Here is a 21341-nt window from a genome sequence, read left to right as displayed (position 1 = left end):
GCCCAGTGCTGTGCATGCATCGGTCATTGCTGCAGACTCGGAGCCAGAGCACCAGCTGCAATACCTGGAAAGAGAAAAGCTGTTTCTTTTCAAGGTCAGTGGATTAATGATATCACTGGTCACAACATGAGGGCAGAAAAGAGACTGTCCAAGATTACAGAAATGGATTCAGCATGTAGAAGTCGCAGTGAGAGTCCCCTGAACTGCCTCATAATCCAGATCAAATTAGTAATGTAAAATACATTAAAACATGGGATTAGAGTCTAGAAATACATGGGGCCATTACTTCACAGCAATGAAAAATGGGCAAGTTTGATTTTTATGGTTTTAATGACAAGTGAAGGATAGTGGCAGTGCGCACACTAAGACCTGGCTGGGTTTGTCACTTCTGTCAGGAGCATCCCCGGGGATCGCATTGCCCGGCTTGGCTGCCGAGCGGTGGTGGGCTGAACAGGAGCGGAGTGCCAAGAGTTTCAAACCAGCTCCTGTTGTTCGCTTATGTCAGCCCCTTCTGTCTTTTCAAAATAGCATCCTCTCCTCTGACTCACCGCTCCCCCTGAGTCAGTCGAATCTCGGGTGCGGGCAGCGGGGGGAAGGCAAAGCAGCACGTCCAGCACTGCCTTTCTGCCCCTGCCACCCTCTGCCATGCAGGGGAGAGCTCTTCTTGCCCTGGGCCCTGGAGAGGTTTCATTAGATAGTGCAGATGGGGAAACACAGTACAGCGGAGGAGTGTTAACAGTCCCCGGGACCCACGCTTTCTCTTGTGCTTTACAGCTTAATTTCTAGACCAAATGCAAGATTACGAGTGGAGGATTTTTCAGCGCCGACTTTCAGCTGCCCTTGTTGGACCAGCCAGGACGTACAAAGCAGGAGCCGGTTCCCTACGGATACCCCAGATTTAGCTCTGATCCCGATTGTCTGGTGTGCCAGCGGCGGGTTAGACTAGTAACTCATGCAGGGAGGGTTCTGGTTACAAAATGCCTGGAATGAAGCGAGCAGGTGCTGGGGAGGTTATCTGAGGGGAGTGCCGCGTTAATTCCCCGTCTCCTCTCGCTCCCCCTGCCTGCCCGAGACGCAGTGTGGATGGCATCTTCCCCAGGTGAGGCCATGTCTGGCACATGAGGGGCTGCTGGCTTCCCCCGGTGAGCAGCCATCACCGCACTGAGCAGGGGCAGTTGCTCGGCTTTGGGCTCCCGAGGTTTGTGCCAGTCTGGAGCAGGAGCTCCTGCAAAGCGGAGATGGGTGTGGGTCACGGTGGTGGTGTTGGGTTTGCAGGCTGCTCCCGTGGAGGTCGGCCCAGCTGGAGCAGTGCGTTGATAACCTGCCTCAAGGTGGGCACACAATAGACTGTGTTAACACAGTTACAACAGTTGGTGCAACTTTGGCTGTAGGCAAGCTCTTAGCACTCAAATTTCGGAGCAGGAGGCTCACTTTGGGCCAGCTGTGATGGTTTCTTGCCCTGCTGCCTGCCCGTCCCTCTCAGAGTGGCGGTCCTGCAGCAGGAGGGCTCAGCTGTTTGCACAGTGACCGCCACAGTCTGCAGCTCAGGGTAGGAAGGTAACCTGAAATTGGAACGGCTTTACCTTACCACACTGAGCTGTGAGTTGTGGTTCAACAGCTGCTACGGGAGCAGCTGATCTGCCCTCTAAAAAAAGGCAGAGGGGACAGTGTCAGGGACAGAAACTGCTACAGCTGCTCCAAGGTGAGCCATGCCCGCTGGTGAATAAAAACCTGAAGAGCTTTCCTTCGTGCACAATCCACACTATTGTAAATCATGTAAAAATTTACAAGGAAACGTGTTCTTTTGCTGTGGCAGCATTTTGAGTGTATTTAGGCATGTTTCCTACTGGTGTAAGCTCAGGCATACCTCTGGTTGAACCTAAAGGGGTGTTTGGTTTACAAAGAAAACCTTTAAATTAAATGAGGGTGACAAACTGGTAAGCCCAGCTCATCCCAGCTAGCTTGTGCGTAAAAATTAAGGTTTACGCTGCCTGATGTTGACTGACCTAATGAAACTAGTTTCCGTGTCTGTGCTGGGCACTCCTGGTACAAACCCCAAGTCTTGGCTGCAGCGAGAGGAAAGCTGTGCCAGCCCGTGGAGAAGCTGGGTGTTAGGAGCAGTGGTCCTCAGCTGGGGAGGTCCCTCACTGGGACCTCAGTGGTCCTAGGGGGAAGCTGGAGAGAGGGAGGATAGAAGCAGTTACAGGTTGTGGAGGACGTGTGCCGCTGCGGATTCCTGCGCGAGGGAAAAGGAAGCAGCCTGCATTTTAAAATGCAGAGGCAAGTCAGAGTTCCTTGCAGCTCCTATGGAATTTGTCCCTTCTGATAATTGAAATGTGCCACAGTAAAACAACCCAGCAACCCGCTCCCAGGTCAAGTGACAGAAAGGAGTTTTTTCTAAACACGTAATGAAATAAAGGAATGTAGATTGTTGTGGCCTTGCATCAATACAAAGTGGTGCAGATTTGTACTTGTTAGCACCCAATGCATTTTGAGGCGCAAATAATGTTGTGTACAGAAGACAAGTATTTTAAACTGTCCCAAGCCCCTGGCTATGAAATCACTTCATCTCCCACTGCCTAACAAAAGTACATGTAGATGCTGCAGTCTCGTGTCAGGGAAGGCTGGATGCTACAGAACAAAACCAAGCCCGGGCTGCTCTCACGCAGTCGCGGTTCGTGGCCCAGCCCTGCATTACAGAGGGTGTGCAGCGCCTACGTTCATTGGCATTGTACGCGTCTCACCACAGACAGGAATAGTGCTGCTGCTGCAGCACCCATGGCTGTAATTGAGTTTGTAGGAAGCAGACGGCCAGTACAGCAGGGGACGCTTGGTTCTGCCACATAAACAGTAAAGCAAGAGCTACTGAAGGTGTCATGAGAAGCTGCTGCAGCAATGGGCGAGTGCTTCCAGCTTTTGCTAGAAAGCTAAAGGCACATGAAGTACTCTGAAATGATGAATATGATTATGAAACCTATTGCATGCACCTTACCTGTTCTTGCTTGCGTATTTGAAGTACTACTGCTTTTCTCTGAAAAGTAACTTGCCAAACATGAGTATTTGATGATAAGACACTATGCAGAGTTGGCTATGAATGTTTATTAACATCACATGGAAATCTGTACTCCAGAGAAGACAAACACTGGGCTGTGAACATACCTACAGAGTCCAGGGGAACAACACAACCTTTTTAGACTTGTCCTTTGCAGCAGTTGAGTGTCTGATCTTCCTCCTATGCAAGATCATCTCAAGTTTCAACACATTGTTAATTATTTAACCGAATGATCCCAAATATTAAAAAAACCCTTAAGTTCTACTTAATGCTCTTGATCTGGATTGACTGTAAAAAGGCAAAAGACGACCTCCTGTTTTTGACTCACAAAAGCAGACACTTATGACATATTACACTGGCACCTTTGAGCAGTGGCTGGAACGCCGGCCATTCCACGCTGCAGCACCTGCACGGGTTACACCTTATTTTCTCAAACAGTAACAAGCAAAATTCAAACCGTATGCGTAAACCAGTCATTCTTATAAGCAGTGTCAAGGATATCACAGTAAAAGGTGGTCACGATTTCTACAGAGACCTTAAAGCCTCAGCAAAAAAGCAGCGTTAAACACAGTGACAGGAAGAGCACTGAAGTGTCAGGTGTGAGGGTGGAGGAGACAGTGATAATCTGTATAACCAGAGATGCATCTTTTTTCAGGTGAATCTCCGGAGCACAGCAGCATAGTCTGAGAAGAGGCACGAGGAGAGAACAGGAGAGTATTATTCAGCCTGGCAACAGCGTTTTCTCCTGCTTAATTCTTCCTTTGATTCTGGAAAACTTCGGTTGACACTCCCATTCACCCACAAACCAGGGCATCATAACAACAGAGTAAGGACTTAAATAATCTGCTAGTATTATTGAGGTTTTAAGACTAAAGACAACAAATAATACTGTAAGTTGAGGCAAGTTTTATTTAGACTGTACAAACAGGGCACTGGGAAAAAAAAAATCAGTGGCTTGATGTTGGGACCAGTTCTATGAAATAAGTGGAGTAAGAAATTAAAAAGGCACTAATCTTAAGAAAGAACACTCCGTGTATTCTAAGAATATAATTCATTTAATACTGTTAATTTTATAGCACAAAAAATAAAACAAGCTATGATCCCCAAAATAAACTTTAAAAGCTTACACTTAATATTATTGCCTGAAGATCATGGTCTTTAAATTACATATTGTGTTCTAAAGTTTACACAGTGAAGACTGTCTCAAATACAAGGCCACCTTTCCCACTGCAATAATTGTATCCTTGTGCCAAAACACACTTTCATTTAACACAAGTAAACAGAAAATGACAACTATACAAGAATGCTTTCACTGGTCCCAAAAGGCAGTCTTTTAGGCAGGTCTCACCTTCAAATGTAGGTATTGAGGAAAATGCTTGAAAACTTGACTAGAAAACAAAGGCAGCCCACTCGTTCCCAGGATGTTAATATAATATAAAAAATTATTTTACAGGCACACAAAATGGCACAAAGAATGCTGTTTTTCCCTTTACAAAAATAATGCTCAGGCTCTTCAGAGCCCCAACCCAAACAGGATATTCCCTTTTGTTTATTCTTTTCCAATTTGTAAACAATCATGAATTAAATTAGCGCTTATCCAGTGATGGACACCGATTAAAACAGTTTTCATTTAAACTTTCAGACTGGTCAGAGGCTTCAATGTCTATATACACATGTACACAACAGGAGGAAGTCAAACAGTAAGCTTTCCAAGATAGTTAACTATTGTGGCACCAGGTAATTAAACCAGCTCCTAGTTCAAAGGCATGAACAACTTTAATGGTGCATAGATTGAAGCCATCACTTGTAGGCTCTCATGCTTCATATTAAGTATACCTTACACGCCCAAGGAACATTTACACTGATAGGTTATCACTCAAGTTTAAGAGGCTTCATAAAGCAACGGACAGCACACATGTAAGCAAGCAACAAGCGATTGAGAATCCAGAGTCCTTCAAAGAAAAACACAAACTGATCAAATGCAGTCTTTATATGAAAATACTTGTCTCATAGTAAAATAGCAAAGACACATTTTGAAGCAAGGTTACAATCAGCTTAGGCTGGTCAGTATGCTACATTTAAACCACATTTAACACACCTGAACCACACCACTGCTACTCAGAGAAACACTGTTCTTCCATGGCCCAAAACCAGGTTCACAGAAATTTAAGAATTCTTGTCTTTGCATCCGATGCCACTACACACAAATTTTGCATAGTTTTGAAGGTAAAAGATTTTGCTTTCCTGCAGTATCAGAACATAATTAAAACAATGCTTGTGTTCAAAGCGTATACCTTATTCAATGCGGGGATGAGTCAAGATGTTTATTTCAGAAAAAAAAAATCCAGGTCAAAAGCTGTGCTCAAGATCTCAGATCTCACAGTATTTACTTACTATGCAAAGGAAGAATTCTACAATCAGTCTACTGAAGAGCTGCCTGTAACTAGGTCAGGTCTGAAATAAGATTTCTCTGCAGCAGACTGAGTTTAGTGCAGTTTCTGTATTCAAAAGATGACTTTCAGTAGTACAATCTATGTAGTAAACTTACAGGTATAGGTTGGGACACAGAAAAAACGTGACCTTTAGTTAAGAGAGCTGCATAGCTTTTCTTTGCAAGACAAAATGTCAATGCCTATTGTCAAGAATTTCTCTTACAGCACCAAACACTTCAGTCAATGCTACTCTACTTCACAGTTAATTTGGTAGTAAAATGCTCTACAAGAACATCTAGACTGTCAGCCACTTGATCAATACTACAGAAAATAGCTAATAGATGAACAGAGGGACTCTTTAAAAAACCCGGCATTTTGAATGTCTCGTCGCAAATGCCATTTTTGTATTTCTTCAGTGCCTTCCAATGAAGGATATCATGGCACTTTCACATGAGCTAAGAACAACGTGCTTTTTATTAGGATCAAGCGATGCAAATCAACAAGAAAACATGCTGGAAGTTAAGATAACAACTTTTGTATGATTTGACATTTATAAGAACTGGTGAGATTCTGCGCGTGTCTGAAGTTTCTCATTTTGCTACAACTGACAGCCTTCAGAAGTTGAAAAATGGGGGCTGCTGTTCTCCCGTCAGCTTCCACACAGACATTTTTCTTCAACCAGGCTGTCTGAAAAGGGAGGTTTTGTAGTCGTAGTCTTTGCAAATGTGTATTCTGTTAATTCAGCGTTCCGTTATTTTTAAAAGAGCATTCCAGTTCACCTACACAACACATTTAAAGAAGGCAGCACAGGATACCACTGTACCTAAGCTTTCATATCCTGTACACAGGCTAAGGACTTAACCTGCACAGCATGAATTGTACTTACTTAGCTGCAGCCACATAGTTCCCTACTGTAAGTACAATTACAGCAATATAGCTTATGTACAGAAAAAGGGAAAGAAGCTATACTGATAACGGACACCTTTGTGGCCTCCTCCAGCCTGAGCATTAATTTATCACATGGGGAACCCAGGCAGCTGACCCCAATTAACCATTTTCTAGAGGATGCTGGGAGGGGGAGAGATCAGGGCATATATAAACCAGAGCCAACTCATTTGGAGGGGGGTGGAAGATAAAAAGATGGCAGCATGCAGAGGACATAGGATGCAAGCAAGGAAAAAGAGGGAGAAAAGAAGAGAAGATGAAAGGAGCTCTGGAAAAGAAGCATGGCAACATGGAGACACCCTAGAAAAAAAGGTACTGTGTTTGAAAAGGGGCTTTCAACAAGCTGTGGCTGGCATAGCTAGGAAACTTTGGAGAGATAAGGGAGCCTGCAGAGAAATGGGTATAAAAGGTGTATGTTTCAATAAGAGGATTTTATCAGTATTTACGAAGTTCTTCTGTTCCACTCCTCTCCTGCCTCTCCGCACCATGGCAATCTGATCACCAAGTAACAGCTTGGTGGCAAGCACTTCTACCCTAGTAAAACCACACTTTCAACACTGCAGAAGAGCTCTATGTAGACCAGGCCAAAGTGTTTCCCTTTAAAGCTCGCTTTCTACAGTTAGTGCTTGCAAAAATCAACAGAAACGCGTTAAGTATGTCAAAAACAGGTTACAAGTATCAGCCCTCCTAAGTTTCCTTATAAATAAATGCCTCAGCTTCAATGCAGCTCAATCAATGGTTATTTGCATTTAACACACACTGTTTTGGAAGGTCAACAACAAGCTTAAAAGTTAACAGAAAAGAGCAGCTTCTAATACAACTGCTTAGAATACATAAGCTTCAATTATTGTCCTTTAAAGAGACCATCATTTTAAATGTACTACCTTAGGACAGGTTCTCTTAAAACTAAGTCTTCTTCAGTCCTGAAATTGCATTTTTGTTGTTGCTTTTTGTTGGACAGTAATGCACAAGTTGCACGTTTGATCTAAGATTAGGGCTCTTCCTACTGAGCAAGCCAGAAAAAGTCCATGGAAGTCTCAACAGGAAAGGTTTTCTTCCCATACTTCTCTGCTATATACTGGTTCAGTCTTCTCCAGCTTAAGGCCCAATAAAGTTTTAAAAGTGAAACTAAATTCTGGATGACGCAACTATGGTATGAAGGTCAGGCAGTGACTTCAGTTGTATGTATTCCAAATGTATATTAAAAGAACCGTCAAACTGCAGCAAGCTGGAAAATGGGCAACGCTAGCAATGTGCCATTAAGTCATCATCCCACCTCAAACGATGCTAATGATAGCCAGGAAAATGAAGCAGCAGTGTAAATCAGGCAGAGGGAATCATTCATTCTCATCTGGGTTTTGAGGGTCAAATATTTTGACATGTGTGAATGGGAAAAGCCCTTTTCGACCATTGACTTCTCCTTCCCACTGACCATTTATATTCATCCTTGTAACCTTCACAATATCTCCAACCTGTATAATTTAAAAAAAAAAAAAAAGGGAAAAAAAGTTATCACACATGGGAATCTCACTTCTGATACAAATCAAATGAAGAGGAATAACAAATACAAGGCCACCATAGGGGAAAAAACCCCCACCCTCTCCTTAGCATAAGGTTCAGTTGAAAAGAAAAGTTACTTTTACTTAACTAAAATACCAACATTTTGCTGCTGAACATGGTTATGTTGTCTGCAGTCTTTTTCAGACTCTTGACTAAATGTATATTTACGTATTCAGACAAACTGCTGAACTATACCTTTTCCTACAGGAAAGCTTACAACTTCATGCAACAATATATTTAGCTTAGATATAAATTAACATCACTAAAGTACCATCAGTAATGAGATGCAACATCCATTCAAAAGATCATAGTACTCAATGGTTTTAGCACCAGGTGGCTTATTTCAAAGGAAGTTTAGTTTTTCAAAGAGATTCCTAAGGCAAAGAAACCATTACTTGAAGTTCTAGTTCTATCACAGTCTAAGAAGCTTCTGTAGTTTCTAAAATAACAGTACACTTCCGAAGCAGGCAAAAGCAATCTCAATTTTATTTTATTTTTTTAAGTATTAGATGTACCGATTCTAGCTCTATTTGTTTTCACCTCTACTTCTGGCCAAAGAATTTGAAACAGGAACGATGACATCTGAGGCTGATAACTGTGTCTCTTCCTATTTGGTGGTGAAAGATGGGAAGATCTAAACTATGATCACGCAAGAAGCACCAGCCCAAATGATGACAAGTTATACTCTTATCATTGTTCAATGCCTGTATTTAATTTGGTTTAGGATAATTTACAAAGCAAAATACCCAATGTAACAAGTAGCATTTAAGACTAGCTAAACAGTCATTTCTCCCTTAAATGCTTCAGAATAGCTGAACGCGCGGTCTGTTGCAGCAGCTCTCTTAACTTCACACCTTCCTTCCTGTTTACTTCATTTACTCTATGTGGTAACTATAGTAAATATTAGAAAAGTGACATTAGCAGCTAATAACTAATTTCACAAAAAGTAGAACCAGCCTATGGCCAACAGCAAACAGTTCGTTTCTTCCCTAAACTAGGTCCCAAGCTCTTTGTAGTCGAGTCTCAGCTTACCAAACCACTTCTGTGAAATCCAAGTAACTAGCTTTGATCTTCGTATTTAAGGAAAAACTAGATTTTAGTCCTGATACAGTGTGTATAACAATTTGTCTACTTTATTTAAATAGTATTAAAATTTAGAACTGATGCAGATAGTTTAAGGACTTTGGCCAAGAGCCTTAGATTAAAAGTTTTCAGGTAAGACCTGTATATTTTCCCTTAAAGAAAGCAAGCCTGAGGTTACAAAATAGATGTCACTAGATGGTCTAGATTACATGTCACTAGATGATCTGAAGGCTGTTTAAACCAGTTACCATTACTCCATAGATACTTTTTTTTTTTTAAAAATCACTCAGAAGCAAGAATCCTTAAGTGAAGTTTAAGATACTATAACAAGCTCATCGGCAGTCACTCGGTGTTATCTCTTAAAATGAAATTTCTCAAACATCGAAACTCTTCTTAGAGATTTAAGCTTTATGTTGCGCATGAGAATGAAATTAGATATTTAAGCAAAATATGTTGTTCCCCCCCAAATTCGAGACTGTCACACTTGGAACAACTGTAATCTTGTGCTTTTAAGAGAGGAGAAAATCCTCTGAACTCACGTAAGTCCCTGGGATGTAACTGAGACTATATTACTTTCTTAAATGGACATCTTTACTTGTACTGTTCCTAAACTCAAACATGAAGCCAGCATATACTATTATGTAGTTATACACTGCCCATGATAGCTAGCACATACATAGGGCATTAATTTGACTGGTTTTCATCTCTCCACAGAATACTGCAGCATGCTTTAACTGTTTATTTGCTAAAAAGCACACTTTGTCAGACTTTTCACTGGATAGAAAGTCTAGAGAAAGCTTTAAATAGTAACAAGATGACCTAAACAGGAACCTAACAAATGTCTCTAGGAAAAGGCTCATAACATCTATAAATACTCAGTGTTACATTGCTAGACTTAAATAACCCTTGAAGATGGATCCAAGTTCCAAGTTTTAGACCCAAATTCAAGAAGACACAGCGAACATCGCAACAGTTAAAACCTAATAAGAAACTGCATTTGCACCACACTGTAAAACCAATCCACACTCAAACACTGTAGTCTTATTCATGGAAAAAAAAATAAATATCTGTACTACACTGGATCAAAAACATGGACTTGCATTTTCTGAGAGTCTGACAATTTAATTTCATTCATGTGCTGTAGAGATCAATCCATTATTCATTTTGAAGCTCTAGAAAAATATATCCTTCAATCTGACTCAGAATGATTTCTACAACATGAATACCTTTGGAAGTCTCACTTCAGCTGAGTGAAAAAAAATATTTAGAATGTAAGTCTATTGCATTGCAACAAACTACCATGTAGATTAACAATGTAAAATATTCTTTAGACTGCTGGGTGGGCAAAGTTGCTACACATCAGTATCTGCCATTAAAGAGTACTAGCTGACAAATGCTACTCAAAAAATACTCCCATATGCCAAAAACCACTGGAATAGTAAATTGATTTGCACTAATTTTAGTATTTTTTTGAAAGTGTTGTTTGAGGGTTGGTTTTTTTTTTTAAATGAAAGCCTCTGAATATCCTCCTGTCCTATATTATTAAAAAAAATGCAGTTCCTCTGAGAAGATTAATGAAATAGCATGTCTTTGGAGAAGGAATCTTGATGTCATGATAGGATAATTCATGGATCTCATGTTAAAGACCTCTATTTTGACAATGCCTAGAAGAATCTGGTCAAGTAGTCCCTCTATGTATTTTTTCCCAACCTACTAAAACCAGTATTTGGTAAATGCATCTATAATATGGTCAGCTGAGGTGTGATCTCCCACTAAAATTATTTAATGCACTGGTTTTTTTTCAGAGAATGTTTTAAGCCAGTCAGAAGGATTGTCTTATGATTAGGAGCAGGACAGAGTCAGGAGACCTGGTTCTATTCTCATCTCTGCCACAAACTTCCTGTATGACTCCGGACAGCTCATGGCCCTTATCTATAAATTAGGATAATGCTTCCGTAGTCTCAGCATCTCTCAGATAAGTTAATTCGCTTGTAAAGCGTGCCAGCATCGCTGGATGGAAGTATCAACTGCTGAAATGAGTAATACTTCTGAAATGCAGCCATTTGGTTCCACCCAAATGATAAAAATCAAAACGTATTTTAGATAGTATCCTTTCATTATGTCCTTGTTACAGCATGAATTCAAAGCCCTGGGGAAACACAAGCTGTGGAACATGCCAGTCAGAAAGGTTACTTCATTCACTCTAGACTCTTCCATACCTGTCTTCCATTTGAAGCTGATTCATACACTGCAAAAAGTTTCCTGCATGCCATTTTAGTCACACAGTCAACCAACTCAACGTGTTTTACAGATACTCCAACAACTGTATATTAATATTTCTATGGCTGATAGAGTTCTGTAATACAAGTTTAAGGAGATAAAAATGCATTAAAACTCTAAATCATCATTTTAGCCCGCTGTGTCAACAGCTGTAGAAAACATACTGTGCTCTGGAATTTACAGGGTGTTGAATCTCAGTCATTAACCTAATTAGTGTCACAACTCACCTTCTTTGGTAATACTAGCATTAGTACCAAAAATGAAACAATTGTTCAGATCGGCTGCCTGTTCTGGAGAAGAATAAACAAGGCTCAACTCTAAGAAATTACTTGATAGCCCATTGTCCCCAAAAGGTATAAAGCTGAGCTACACAAAAGAGGCAGAGTTCAGTCCCACTGCAAACAGGACAAAATGACACTGAAGCAGCTGGTGCTTTACGTATTGGAAGATTCAAGAAACCAACAGGCTGAAAACACAGCTTAATTATCCTTCACTTCTGATGTTGCATACCAGCAGAATAATGTCCCAACCAGAGAATTGAGTAGTTGAGAGGAAAGACCTTCAACTATTCTTGAGACATGAAAGCATGTCAAAGGGCAGTATAGAATGTTGAAGTCCTAGATGCAATTAATTTAGCCTCATCTAGGAACAGAGTAAAACAGAAGTTTGCATTTCAAGCACATCTAGGACAATTGCCAGAGTTGAGGTTGCAGCACTACAGATGAAGTGCTGCTTTTCATTAAACCATGGTAGCCTGGCTCCATCTGATTAAGCACGCTGTCATGATTGTACAGAATTTGGAGAGCTCAAAACTCCCCATAGCCACACTACATCTCACTGTAGCACAGGATCTTGTCTGGGTTATCCACGTCACTTTCAGTTTCACCTGAGAACAAACTCTGCAAGCAGTTCTGAAGGTGAATGTAAATTGCGAGGCATTCAGCACTATCCCGATGGGAACCATCAATAACTTCAACTGGAAAAGGAAGTTACAAAGATTACAATTGCACACAATCTCCCAAGTAACTGTAAATTGTCATTTCAAAGGTAGCATACTGAAAAGTTGGTACATGTCAGCACAGAAGCAGGAATCCTACTGCCAATGTCACTTTCCATTCAATAGTTACCAGAGCTAAAGCTTCCTGATCAATACTTCACAAGTATAGGCTCAATATTTTGCTTAAAATCTAGACGCATTTTAGTGTTTAACACAGCAATACTAATTTCCTTGGCTTAAGAAAAGCACAATGCTTGCTGTCTAGTGAAAGAAGTAGCCTAATTTCCTAATTAAGAAAGTTGACTACTAGCACATTTTGGCCTACTTGTCTCAACTTTCATTTGAAGAGGAAAAAAGTTAACTGTAACCTAATTGTAACAAGCTCAAGAGAAATACTGCAAGTCAGTTATATAATTATAGTGAATGGATATTTATTTCATCAAAACATTTCAGTGACAGGTTAACTCTGTACTAGCAAACAGACATGTGTATGTTTGATATATCATCAATAGATAAACTACTTAATACTATAAAGCTGGCACAGAGCTAGAAAAAGGCATCATTAGTATAAAAAAAATGCTATAAAAATATAGTGAAGCTCTTGTTTAAAAAAAAAATAAATCTTCATATTCCATAACACTGTCATGTTAAGCCTGGAGATGAATTCTAGGACTACTACTGCCTTCAAAGTGGTCTATGACACTTACTACAGTGTTTGCAATATATTTAAGAACCATTTTTAAACACATGGCAGACGTAAGCCTAGTGGCTGCTGCTGGTCTCCCATTTTCTGGTTCCTTAAGCCATTTCATTCCATTTTATAAGTGAATTTGGAATTTGTTGTTCGTGTCCTGAACCAACCTTCAAACAGTTCATTAATTTTTAAGGGAATCATCCACCATTAGTTTATCTACTCCCTATGCTGGGCATAAAGAACTTTGTTGTACAGAAGTTAGCAATCAATCCACTACTCTGGATCCAAACCAGAAGTACCTAACTACCAAGAGATAAGCTCCTTTAAAGTAAAACATACCAGGACTTAGTCTACTGGGCACTGCATACATGTCACATGCTGGTTAGAGCACGTCAGTTTAAAACAAGGCTTCATTAGCCTATTATTGTTACCAGGCTGGCTATAGAACTACAAGTTATAAAATGCTGAGAAACTTTAAGGTAGACTTTGCTGTTCTTTATCATAGTAACAGTCCCAAAGAATCTTACAAAATTCATCACCTTCTTAAAGTTCTATCCTGTGTGACCTCTGGAGACAGAATTGTCCTCCTATTTTTCCCAAAGAAAAGCAGGACTGAAGAACAGCAGTACATAACCCTGTAATGCAGAGTTCTAGTCCCGATAAATACAGGACACCGTATCCCTGTCCTTCATATTCCTTCCTCTAGAGCACCAGAAAGGAAGGAAATGCTTCTTGGCTAAAAGCACACAAGTAAAGAAACAGATCTGGGTCACTGGTTGGTTGGGGCTTTTTTTTTGTGGTTTGGTTGGTTGGGGTTTTTTGGGGGGCTGTATTATTTTTTTTTAATGCAGTACCCATGAAAATACTACACACAGTAGTAAAGTTAGTTAGTTATAGTGAGAAACTGCAGACTGCAATCATTTCATTAAAAACAATAAATCTGAACTGCCAAGGTAACTCACTCAACTGACAGCGTATGTAAATCTTAGAAAATATGTATAATTTATTGTAGGCTTTACTAATTGTTCATTGGTGCAGGGAGACGCCCAAAGCTATATGTATACCAACTGTACGTGTTGCAATAGTAGTTATACTTAGAAATTTTATTTTAGCCTATAAACAGATTACTATTTAATTTTTTTATTTTAGAGACTAGAAGTCAAGCATATAATGCAGTAGGACCAAGTCAACATTTAGACACTTCAATAATACCAATATGAATGCTCAAATAATTTTAGCCCAGCAAGGTCTGAATTGTAATAAATGCCATATTAACTAGTATCCTTACAGGAACAACACTGTAGTTGCCCTTAAACCGTCACACTTTAAATACTATTTAAAAGTTAAACAGTCCATCATTATCCAACCAAACAGATTTTGTTTCAGATTTTCAGTAGAACATTCATTTGTTTTACAAGGTACATTTTTGATGTGAGAATTTTTTTAAAAAAATAAGTATACCTTCCTTACAAACCAAAATTCTCTGTAACAGGCTATGAATCTTTATCTTTTCTTAAAGAAAACTTCTGACAGCTTACGTAAACAATAGCGTGCAATAGAAAAACTGGACTTGCAAGCAGAGAGCTTGTCCCATTTTCAAGCTGAACCCACGAGAATGACATCCCTCCACTTAAAAGGAAGTCAAGCAGATTACTACGCAATAGCTTTATTTACTCCAGATGGTGTTCTCTTCCTTTTAAGTACTGTCTGTGTACTGACCACACAAAGCTAGAGCCAGTAAACAGATATTTTGCTCTTATATTGTTTTATCAGTTTAAATGAGATTACGCAATCAGGCACTGTATAATTATACTAAGAAATACACCTATACTAAGGTGGAGTACTGGCAAATACTATTATTCTGAAAGAACATCATTAACTTTCTTCCCCAAAACATTCCCATAACCTGTTCTTTCTCTACCACTAGCTACTTTCAGTGCTCTTACAAAATAAAAGCTTCAAATGGTCCGGATTATTTAGTGACATGCAGAGCCCTGAGAAGGTTGAGATTAAATACATCATCAGGGCCCAGGAGGTGTTAAGCAATCTGAAGGAAGATCATGAAAAAAATCTGGATTTTTTTTCTTTAAGAGTAGTGCACGTGACAAAAAAATATTGCTGTAATGAGGCTGCTAAAGTTCCCTATGCACGGATAGATACGGAGAAGCTGTAATCATTGATTTTAAAGAAAATGTACATCAGTTCCCAGAATTTTGTTTCTGAAGCCTCTTGAGAAGCCACAGTGTGGCTAAGGTGCACTTCAAAAGAAAACAGACTACATAGGAAGACAAAATATGCCAGTGGTGGCAGGCACAAAGACATGAGGCAATAAGTGATTAGAACTTGGTGGAAGAGAAGAATCTCTCAAACAAAGCTTCTGCGATTTGAACATTCAAAACAATTCAAACATACACGTTGGTCACAGAATTAATCCTACTGGTATACTAGAGTAGCTAAAATGACAGGATTAACTAGGTCACTAAAGAGCAAGCCAGAAAAATCTGTTTGATGAGAGCCATCCTTCCAAGTGGTTCTGCTACCCTGCAGCAAAGCAAGTTCCCTGAAGTAATTCCATGATACGTTGATAACAGAACAAAATCAATCGCTTGCCTTGCTTTGTTTTCAGAAGCATAAGTTGTTTTAGGAGGAATCTTCCATACAGTGCAGTTGGCAGTGAATTTACACTCTGCCCTATTATAATTTTCACACACTGTTCACAAATAACAAGCTGCTAGATTTCATAAAACTCACGGCAAATCCAGTGACACATATTTAACTTTTAACCTGTAGAGGTTTTACAAATACAGGAGGAAAACCACTTAGGGCAGCTATTATGAATAACTGGGAAACACAAATATAACCTTTCAAATTTCAGTTAAAAGTATCACCTATAGGCCAGAGCTTTACCTTGCAAGGTAATTGAGCAAAAGCAACAAAAAAAGTTCAAAAGTATTTTTAAAAGCACTATTATTTTACTTGCTAAAATGCTGTTGCTTCCTTTGCTTGTTTCCTCCCATTTGCTCCTTGAACTATTGTAGCACGTTCAAATTTAATCTTTGAGACTAGCACTATTTCCAGGTGAGACATTTTTGAACTATGGGTGAACTAGCCTTCAGTATAAGCTAAATGTATAAGCAACAGTCTCAGTGTTCTGGATATAGCTTTAAAAACTTCTTCCAATTCATCATTTATGCCAGTTGAACTAGAATTGTAACATGAATTCTTTACCATTTAAAGAATAAAGCTCTAAAATCTTAAAGACATCCCTAATAAAAATAAAATAAAAAATGCTTTGGCAAGCACAGGAACTTATTAAAGGTTCAACGCAAGTTTAGAGGCTACACTACAGCCTTTCATCCAACCCCCTTGCCCTCAATTTAGGTCTCAAGGTTTCTCAAATTCCACTTCTGAAAACCAAAGTAAAAGGGACCTAGAGTACTTCTGATATATTTCTGCCGAGATTTCAGCAACAGATACTCAAGTGCATCTCATAGTACAGCTGAGGATCAGAAAGACTATGTCTACCAGCAATCCTTACCTTCCTCTGAAGGACGCTACTGCCAGTTCTCAACCTGAAATACTGCAATGATTAATGAAACATCTCTTTCCTTCCCCAAGATTAAGTGGAGAAGCAAAGTCATCCTCTCACTAGCACTTGCTTCCAGAGCGGGATGTATACACTCCACTACCTTTGTAACGTATTTTCAGTCTTGAACAGGCAAGAAGAGAGGGTAAATACAAGCCCTGAAGTAACTTGGTCACTTTTCTCAAAGGAAGTGGTATAGATGAAGCAATTTTTGTAGATCTTTCTTCAGAATGTAACCTAACTTCTTCTCAGTCTCTTGACATCAATGAGCAGACTCTATATGAAGTCATCCACACCAACTTTGCCACTAACAATTTTTAGTTTCTTATTTTACAAAACGATTGAAAACCGTAAGACTTGAGAGAAAAAACTTACCTCTAATGCCAGCGCAGTTTTGTCATAAGCACAGGGTACTCTCTTTTGGATAGCTTTGGCATAGACTGGTCCATTCTGTGTTGATGGCAGAGGATTAATCACTGCGCCAGGTGTACTGGATACTGAGGGAAGGGGACTTGCGGTTTGAGGCTGAGCATAAGCATGGGCAGGTTCTGGAATACCATAACTGTTGGAATTCCTGTTTCCATGCTTCCCATGAGTAGATCTGACTAGCTTTTCTACGTAAGGAACAGGAATCATCCCAATCCGACCATCCTTGTTTCTGGCACTCCACCACTGTTCTTCGGGTTTCTCTACAATTACCAGTATCTCGCCCTTTTTAAATGGAAGATCCTCAGCATCATTGCCAGGAAAGTCATAGAGAGTCCGAACATACTCCACATTTTCTTCTGCAGTGGACATGGCAGGTGCAGATCCAGATCCCATTGGGGGGCTTGGATACCTAAGTTTAAAAAAGATTTGGTGTAATCAATAGCTATTGTTTTGCATTTCCAGTAACAAAGCTAAGTACCGGTTTTACAGTAGGAACACCAACTAGAAGAGAATTACTTATTCGGTGTTGTAACAAAAGTATTAGCTTGGGAGCACTGTGAAGCATTTAACAAGTAGCTCATGCTCTCGAGCAATTACTTAAATACCCAAATTAAACCAAATAAAACCCAATAAAAACCCAGAAACCCAATAAAAATCTATCATGGATGCAGAAAATTGGGTGAAACAATGCAAAATCTTCATCCACCTGTTTTGGATTCTTGTGAGGATCTTAGGATAGAATAAAATTAATTCTATAGCTTAAGTTATGACAGTCATGATACATAAAACCAAATGAAAATTATTTGGGTGACTTGAGGTGGAGGGGCTCTAATGTTGTCCAGCGTTGTCTTTCTGATTAGTAGTACAGCATCCAAACAAATCCTACTACTTACATGCAGAATTTTGGGGACAGCCAGTCACATTTATACTAAATACTAAAGGCCCTTTATTTAAGAAAAGGTATAGGCAGATCTTGTGTTTTTAGGAGACACTTTTCACCTCTTTTCTGGAAAGTAATATGGAATTGAGCTCCCTAATCTTATTTTCATAACTTCACCTCTCAAAGAGTTGTTATAACAGAAAAATTATTAATTTCAAAGTACTTATATTTACTGCATATTTAAATACCTAATAACCTAAAGGTGACATCTTCGTAAAAGACAGTATGAAATACATCCACTGGTAAAAACGGAAATAAAAAAGTTAACCATCTAGAAATATTCCTGTGCTTTATTAACCATAATATTACCTTTAATTTATTCACATCATTGTTTATTACTTTGCCCATCATCTGTTCAATACAGCCACCTCATTGTCTGTGATAATATATAAGATTGTTCATCAAATGAGACTATTTTCACTGCAATCTATTTTCACCATAAACTTTACACATTTTATTCAAAGCAGCTGTCAGAAATCTCAACATATATAGGCCATAGCAGGTATTTATTATCTAAGCTACGATGGCAAGAATGCATGTCATTAGCCTACTTCAATTCTCTTTTGCTACTTGCAAACTAAGATGAAAGACAAATCCCTACGATTTTAGCAAGATATGCCAGAAGCCCTAAACAGAAAGATACATGCTTCTTTAAGACACCCTGCAGCAGCCAAAGCGAGGGAGAGGGGGAACCCTTTAGAGAGCAGTCACTCTGCATAAGCAAGAGCTCAGGAACATCTGCAATGACTGTCAGAGCTCATTATTGACACAGAATAAATAGAAAGCTTAAAACAGTCAGTTTTCAACTGTTTTACAAGTTTAAAGTGTCATTTCCAAGAGCTAAGAGTGTTGTATGGCTATATACAACAAATTACTTAATCCTACCACAAAAACCACTTCATACTCGACTTTATGAAATTAAAAGCAGCAACAGCCTTCAAAAGCTCAAGTACCTGCATGCAGTGTTGCCCTGAAAATGCCAGAGAAATAAGAATTAGTAATAACAGTTCTGAAGCACTTACTTGTCTACCCCTATTCTAAATATAGTCTATTAACTAAAAATAAATTTAAAAAAAAATATCCAGAAATGCTACCTCTCATCTTCCTTCTTGCAGCAGGAAGTCTCCTTCGAACAGAATTTCAAACCATCAACCTTGTCACTGATTTTTAAAAAAGAGTTTAGAATAAAAATCATGCTAAGGAAAACCACCTAGTCGATCCCATTTGTTGCTTTATAAAAAAGCTTGTCATTTCACGGTAAGGTAGGTCCCATCTGCTTCTGTATGCTGAGAGAACAATACGCAATCAAAACCGTGAAAATAAAGTGGTACTGTAGAATGTTCATAAAATGTTCCATGCAAACTTCCTAACAAATACCAAGTGAGCAAGTGGAATCAGCTAAGTTTTCAAGTGTTTTGAGAAAACCAAGTCAGTTGTTGCCATAAATGATTAAGAACAAGTTTTTACATCCAGAAAGGCACAACAGTACCCAGGTTAAGGAGAACAGAGATAAGCATAAAGATTGCTTCAGTGTAGACTTTTTTCCTCCTAATTGTCCACAAGTTTAAGCATGCACATGATACTGGTCACCGCCATTTAAGTGTTCCTGCAATGGTGAAAGTGATTTTTTTTTTTGCCTATTTCTAGACACAGTACAATCACTACCCAGACTTCTCAGCAACTTTGCGTTCTTGAAGCTAGTGCTTTCTCTCAGCTTTACAGAAAGACTTTTTTTTGACCACTTGAGTTTTGCAACTTGACAAGCTATTGTCAACCTCTGACAAGTTACTGATTGTCATTAATAACCCGCTTATGCCAAGGTTAAATTGTGACTATAAACCTCAAAGTTATTCTTCCCCCCTAAGAACTTGCTGATCTGTAAAACATAGTAAGATTTTAAACTGCAGAATTTAGAAGCAAACCAATTTGAATTTATTTTTTTAATGTGTCACTACTTTTCTAGCTTTTGTTTCACTTCATTCTATTCAGGAAGCTCAAAAGCTCTGAAATGAGATACTGGGAAAGGCTTCATTAATTAAAAATAAGGAATATGTTCTAGAGTTCTTGATAAGCGGTTTACTGATGCAAGTTGCAGGTATGTCTCATGTTGGGAACAGGACAAAGAATGAGCTCATAGCCAAGTCACATCCTCCTAGAATAGCATTGCTCAGTGTAGTGCATGCAGTATGCAGATATAGATGAACAGTGCCATAACCAAACTGTAAAAAATATATCTTTTACATTTTTTTGGGGGGTGGAAATGCCACTCTAAAAGTTTGGGAAATACTGTCCTAGAATCTATTAAAGCTGACTGAACATGGTGAAGCAGTCTAATCACATAAAGGCCTGTTCTACGGTAATCACTGTGGATGCAGGGGCAGACAGCAACTTAAGCTCAGCAGCTATACTTCAGTCACCGAGAAGACGACTTTCGAACCAGTTTCTCAACCATCCTAGGAGCAGAAGGACAATACCAGAAGAAAAGGTTGACACAAAGCACGACCACACCCTCTTGCAAGGCAATTATAGCCCGTGGTAGAGATGTACATGGTAACTTTACATATGAGTACACGCACTGTAAGGACAGGCCCCATGCATGATCTGACTGAAAAGAGCAATCCGTAATGGTCACTGAGATTAGAGGGCTGAAGACCACTGTTAGAAACAGCTTCAAACGAGGGCCATAAACAAGTGTTTCCTTAGTATACACAGCATGGCCCCACATCCAATATTAAGATCCTGGAGCTACTAGGTTGGACTAAGACAACCCCCTTCCTTGCGCCACCTCGAGCAAAGATGGCAGTGGGTGGGGCGGAGGGAGGGTGGCACTCACCTGGGCGCAGGCTCGATGAGGGTGGTGGTGTCCAGGTAGTGGATCTTGTAGAACTCCAGCAGGGCGGGCAGGTGCTCGAACTCCTGGTCGCCGATCTTAAAGCGGCGGTTGGGCAAGGAGTTAATGATGTAGTGGGAAACCCGGGAGTTCTCGGACACCGAGAGCACGTAGTCCCCCGGGCAGGTGGACGAGTCCCGCACCAGGAACATGCCATGCCGCTGCCCTTGCAACCGCGTCTGCGCCTCCGCCCGAGACACCGGGCCCACGTACCAGCTGGAGCGGTCCGACGAATCGAAACGAGCGGCGGAGGACATGGCTCCGGGCGGGGAAGGGGAAGGGAGGGGAGGGAAGGAAGGTGAAGAGCCCGAAGGCCCAGGCGGAGGAAGAGACCCGGGGAAGGGAAGGCCTGGGCAAGGAGGCCTGGGAGGCGGAGCGGGCTGGCGGCTAGGAGAAAGCGGCTAGCGCTCAGGCCAGCAGATAGCAAGCCCAGAGAAAGGGGAATAAGGGGGA

The 21341-nt window shown here is 40.1% G+C and overlaps 1 protein-coding gene across 1 annotated transcript; it reads right to left on the bottom strand.

The window, feature by feature from the left end:
* Positions 1-7157: 7157 nt before the first annotated feature.
* Positions 7158-21145, bottom strand: CRKL (v-crk avian sarcoma virus CT10 oncogene homolog-like). Its single transcript, XM_009893211.1, has 3 exons — positions 20832-21145; positions 17005-17467; positions 7158-7901 (listed from the first exon to the last, which is right to left on the bottom strand). Exons 1-3 carry the CDS (start codon positions 21143-21145, stop codon positions 7767-7769), a joined length of 912 nt encoding a protein of 303 aa, XP_009891513.1. The 3' UTR covers positions 7158-7766.
* Positions 21146-21341: the final 196 nt, after the last annotated feature.

This window comes from Charadrius vociferus, unplaced genomic scaffold, assembly GCF_000708025.1.
Source record: "Charadrius vociferus isolate BGI_N301 unplaced genomic scaffold, ASM70802v2 scaffold999, whole genome shotgun sequence".
Taxonomy (NCBI): Eukaryota; Metazoa; Chordata; class Aves; order Charadriiformes; family Charadriidae; genus Charadrius; species Charadrius vociferus.
The sequence above is the reverse complement of the archived record's forward strand: the minus strand, read 5'-3'. Positions and strand labels throughout refer to the sequence as shown.

Coding starts and splice junctions, on each gene's coding strand:
- CRKL (XM_009893211.1), bottom strand. CDS start 21,145: ATGTCCTCCGCCGCTCGTTTCGATTCGTCGGACCGCTCCAGCTGGTAC. Junction 17,468..20,831: donor CTCATCGAGCCTGCGCCCAG/GTGAGTGCCACC, acceptor TTTTAAACTTAG/GTATCCAAGCCCCCCAATGG. Junction 7,902..17,004: donor AAACTGCGCTGGCATTAGAG/GTAAGTTTTTTC, acceptor TAAATTATACAG/GTTGGAGATATTGTGAAGGT.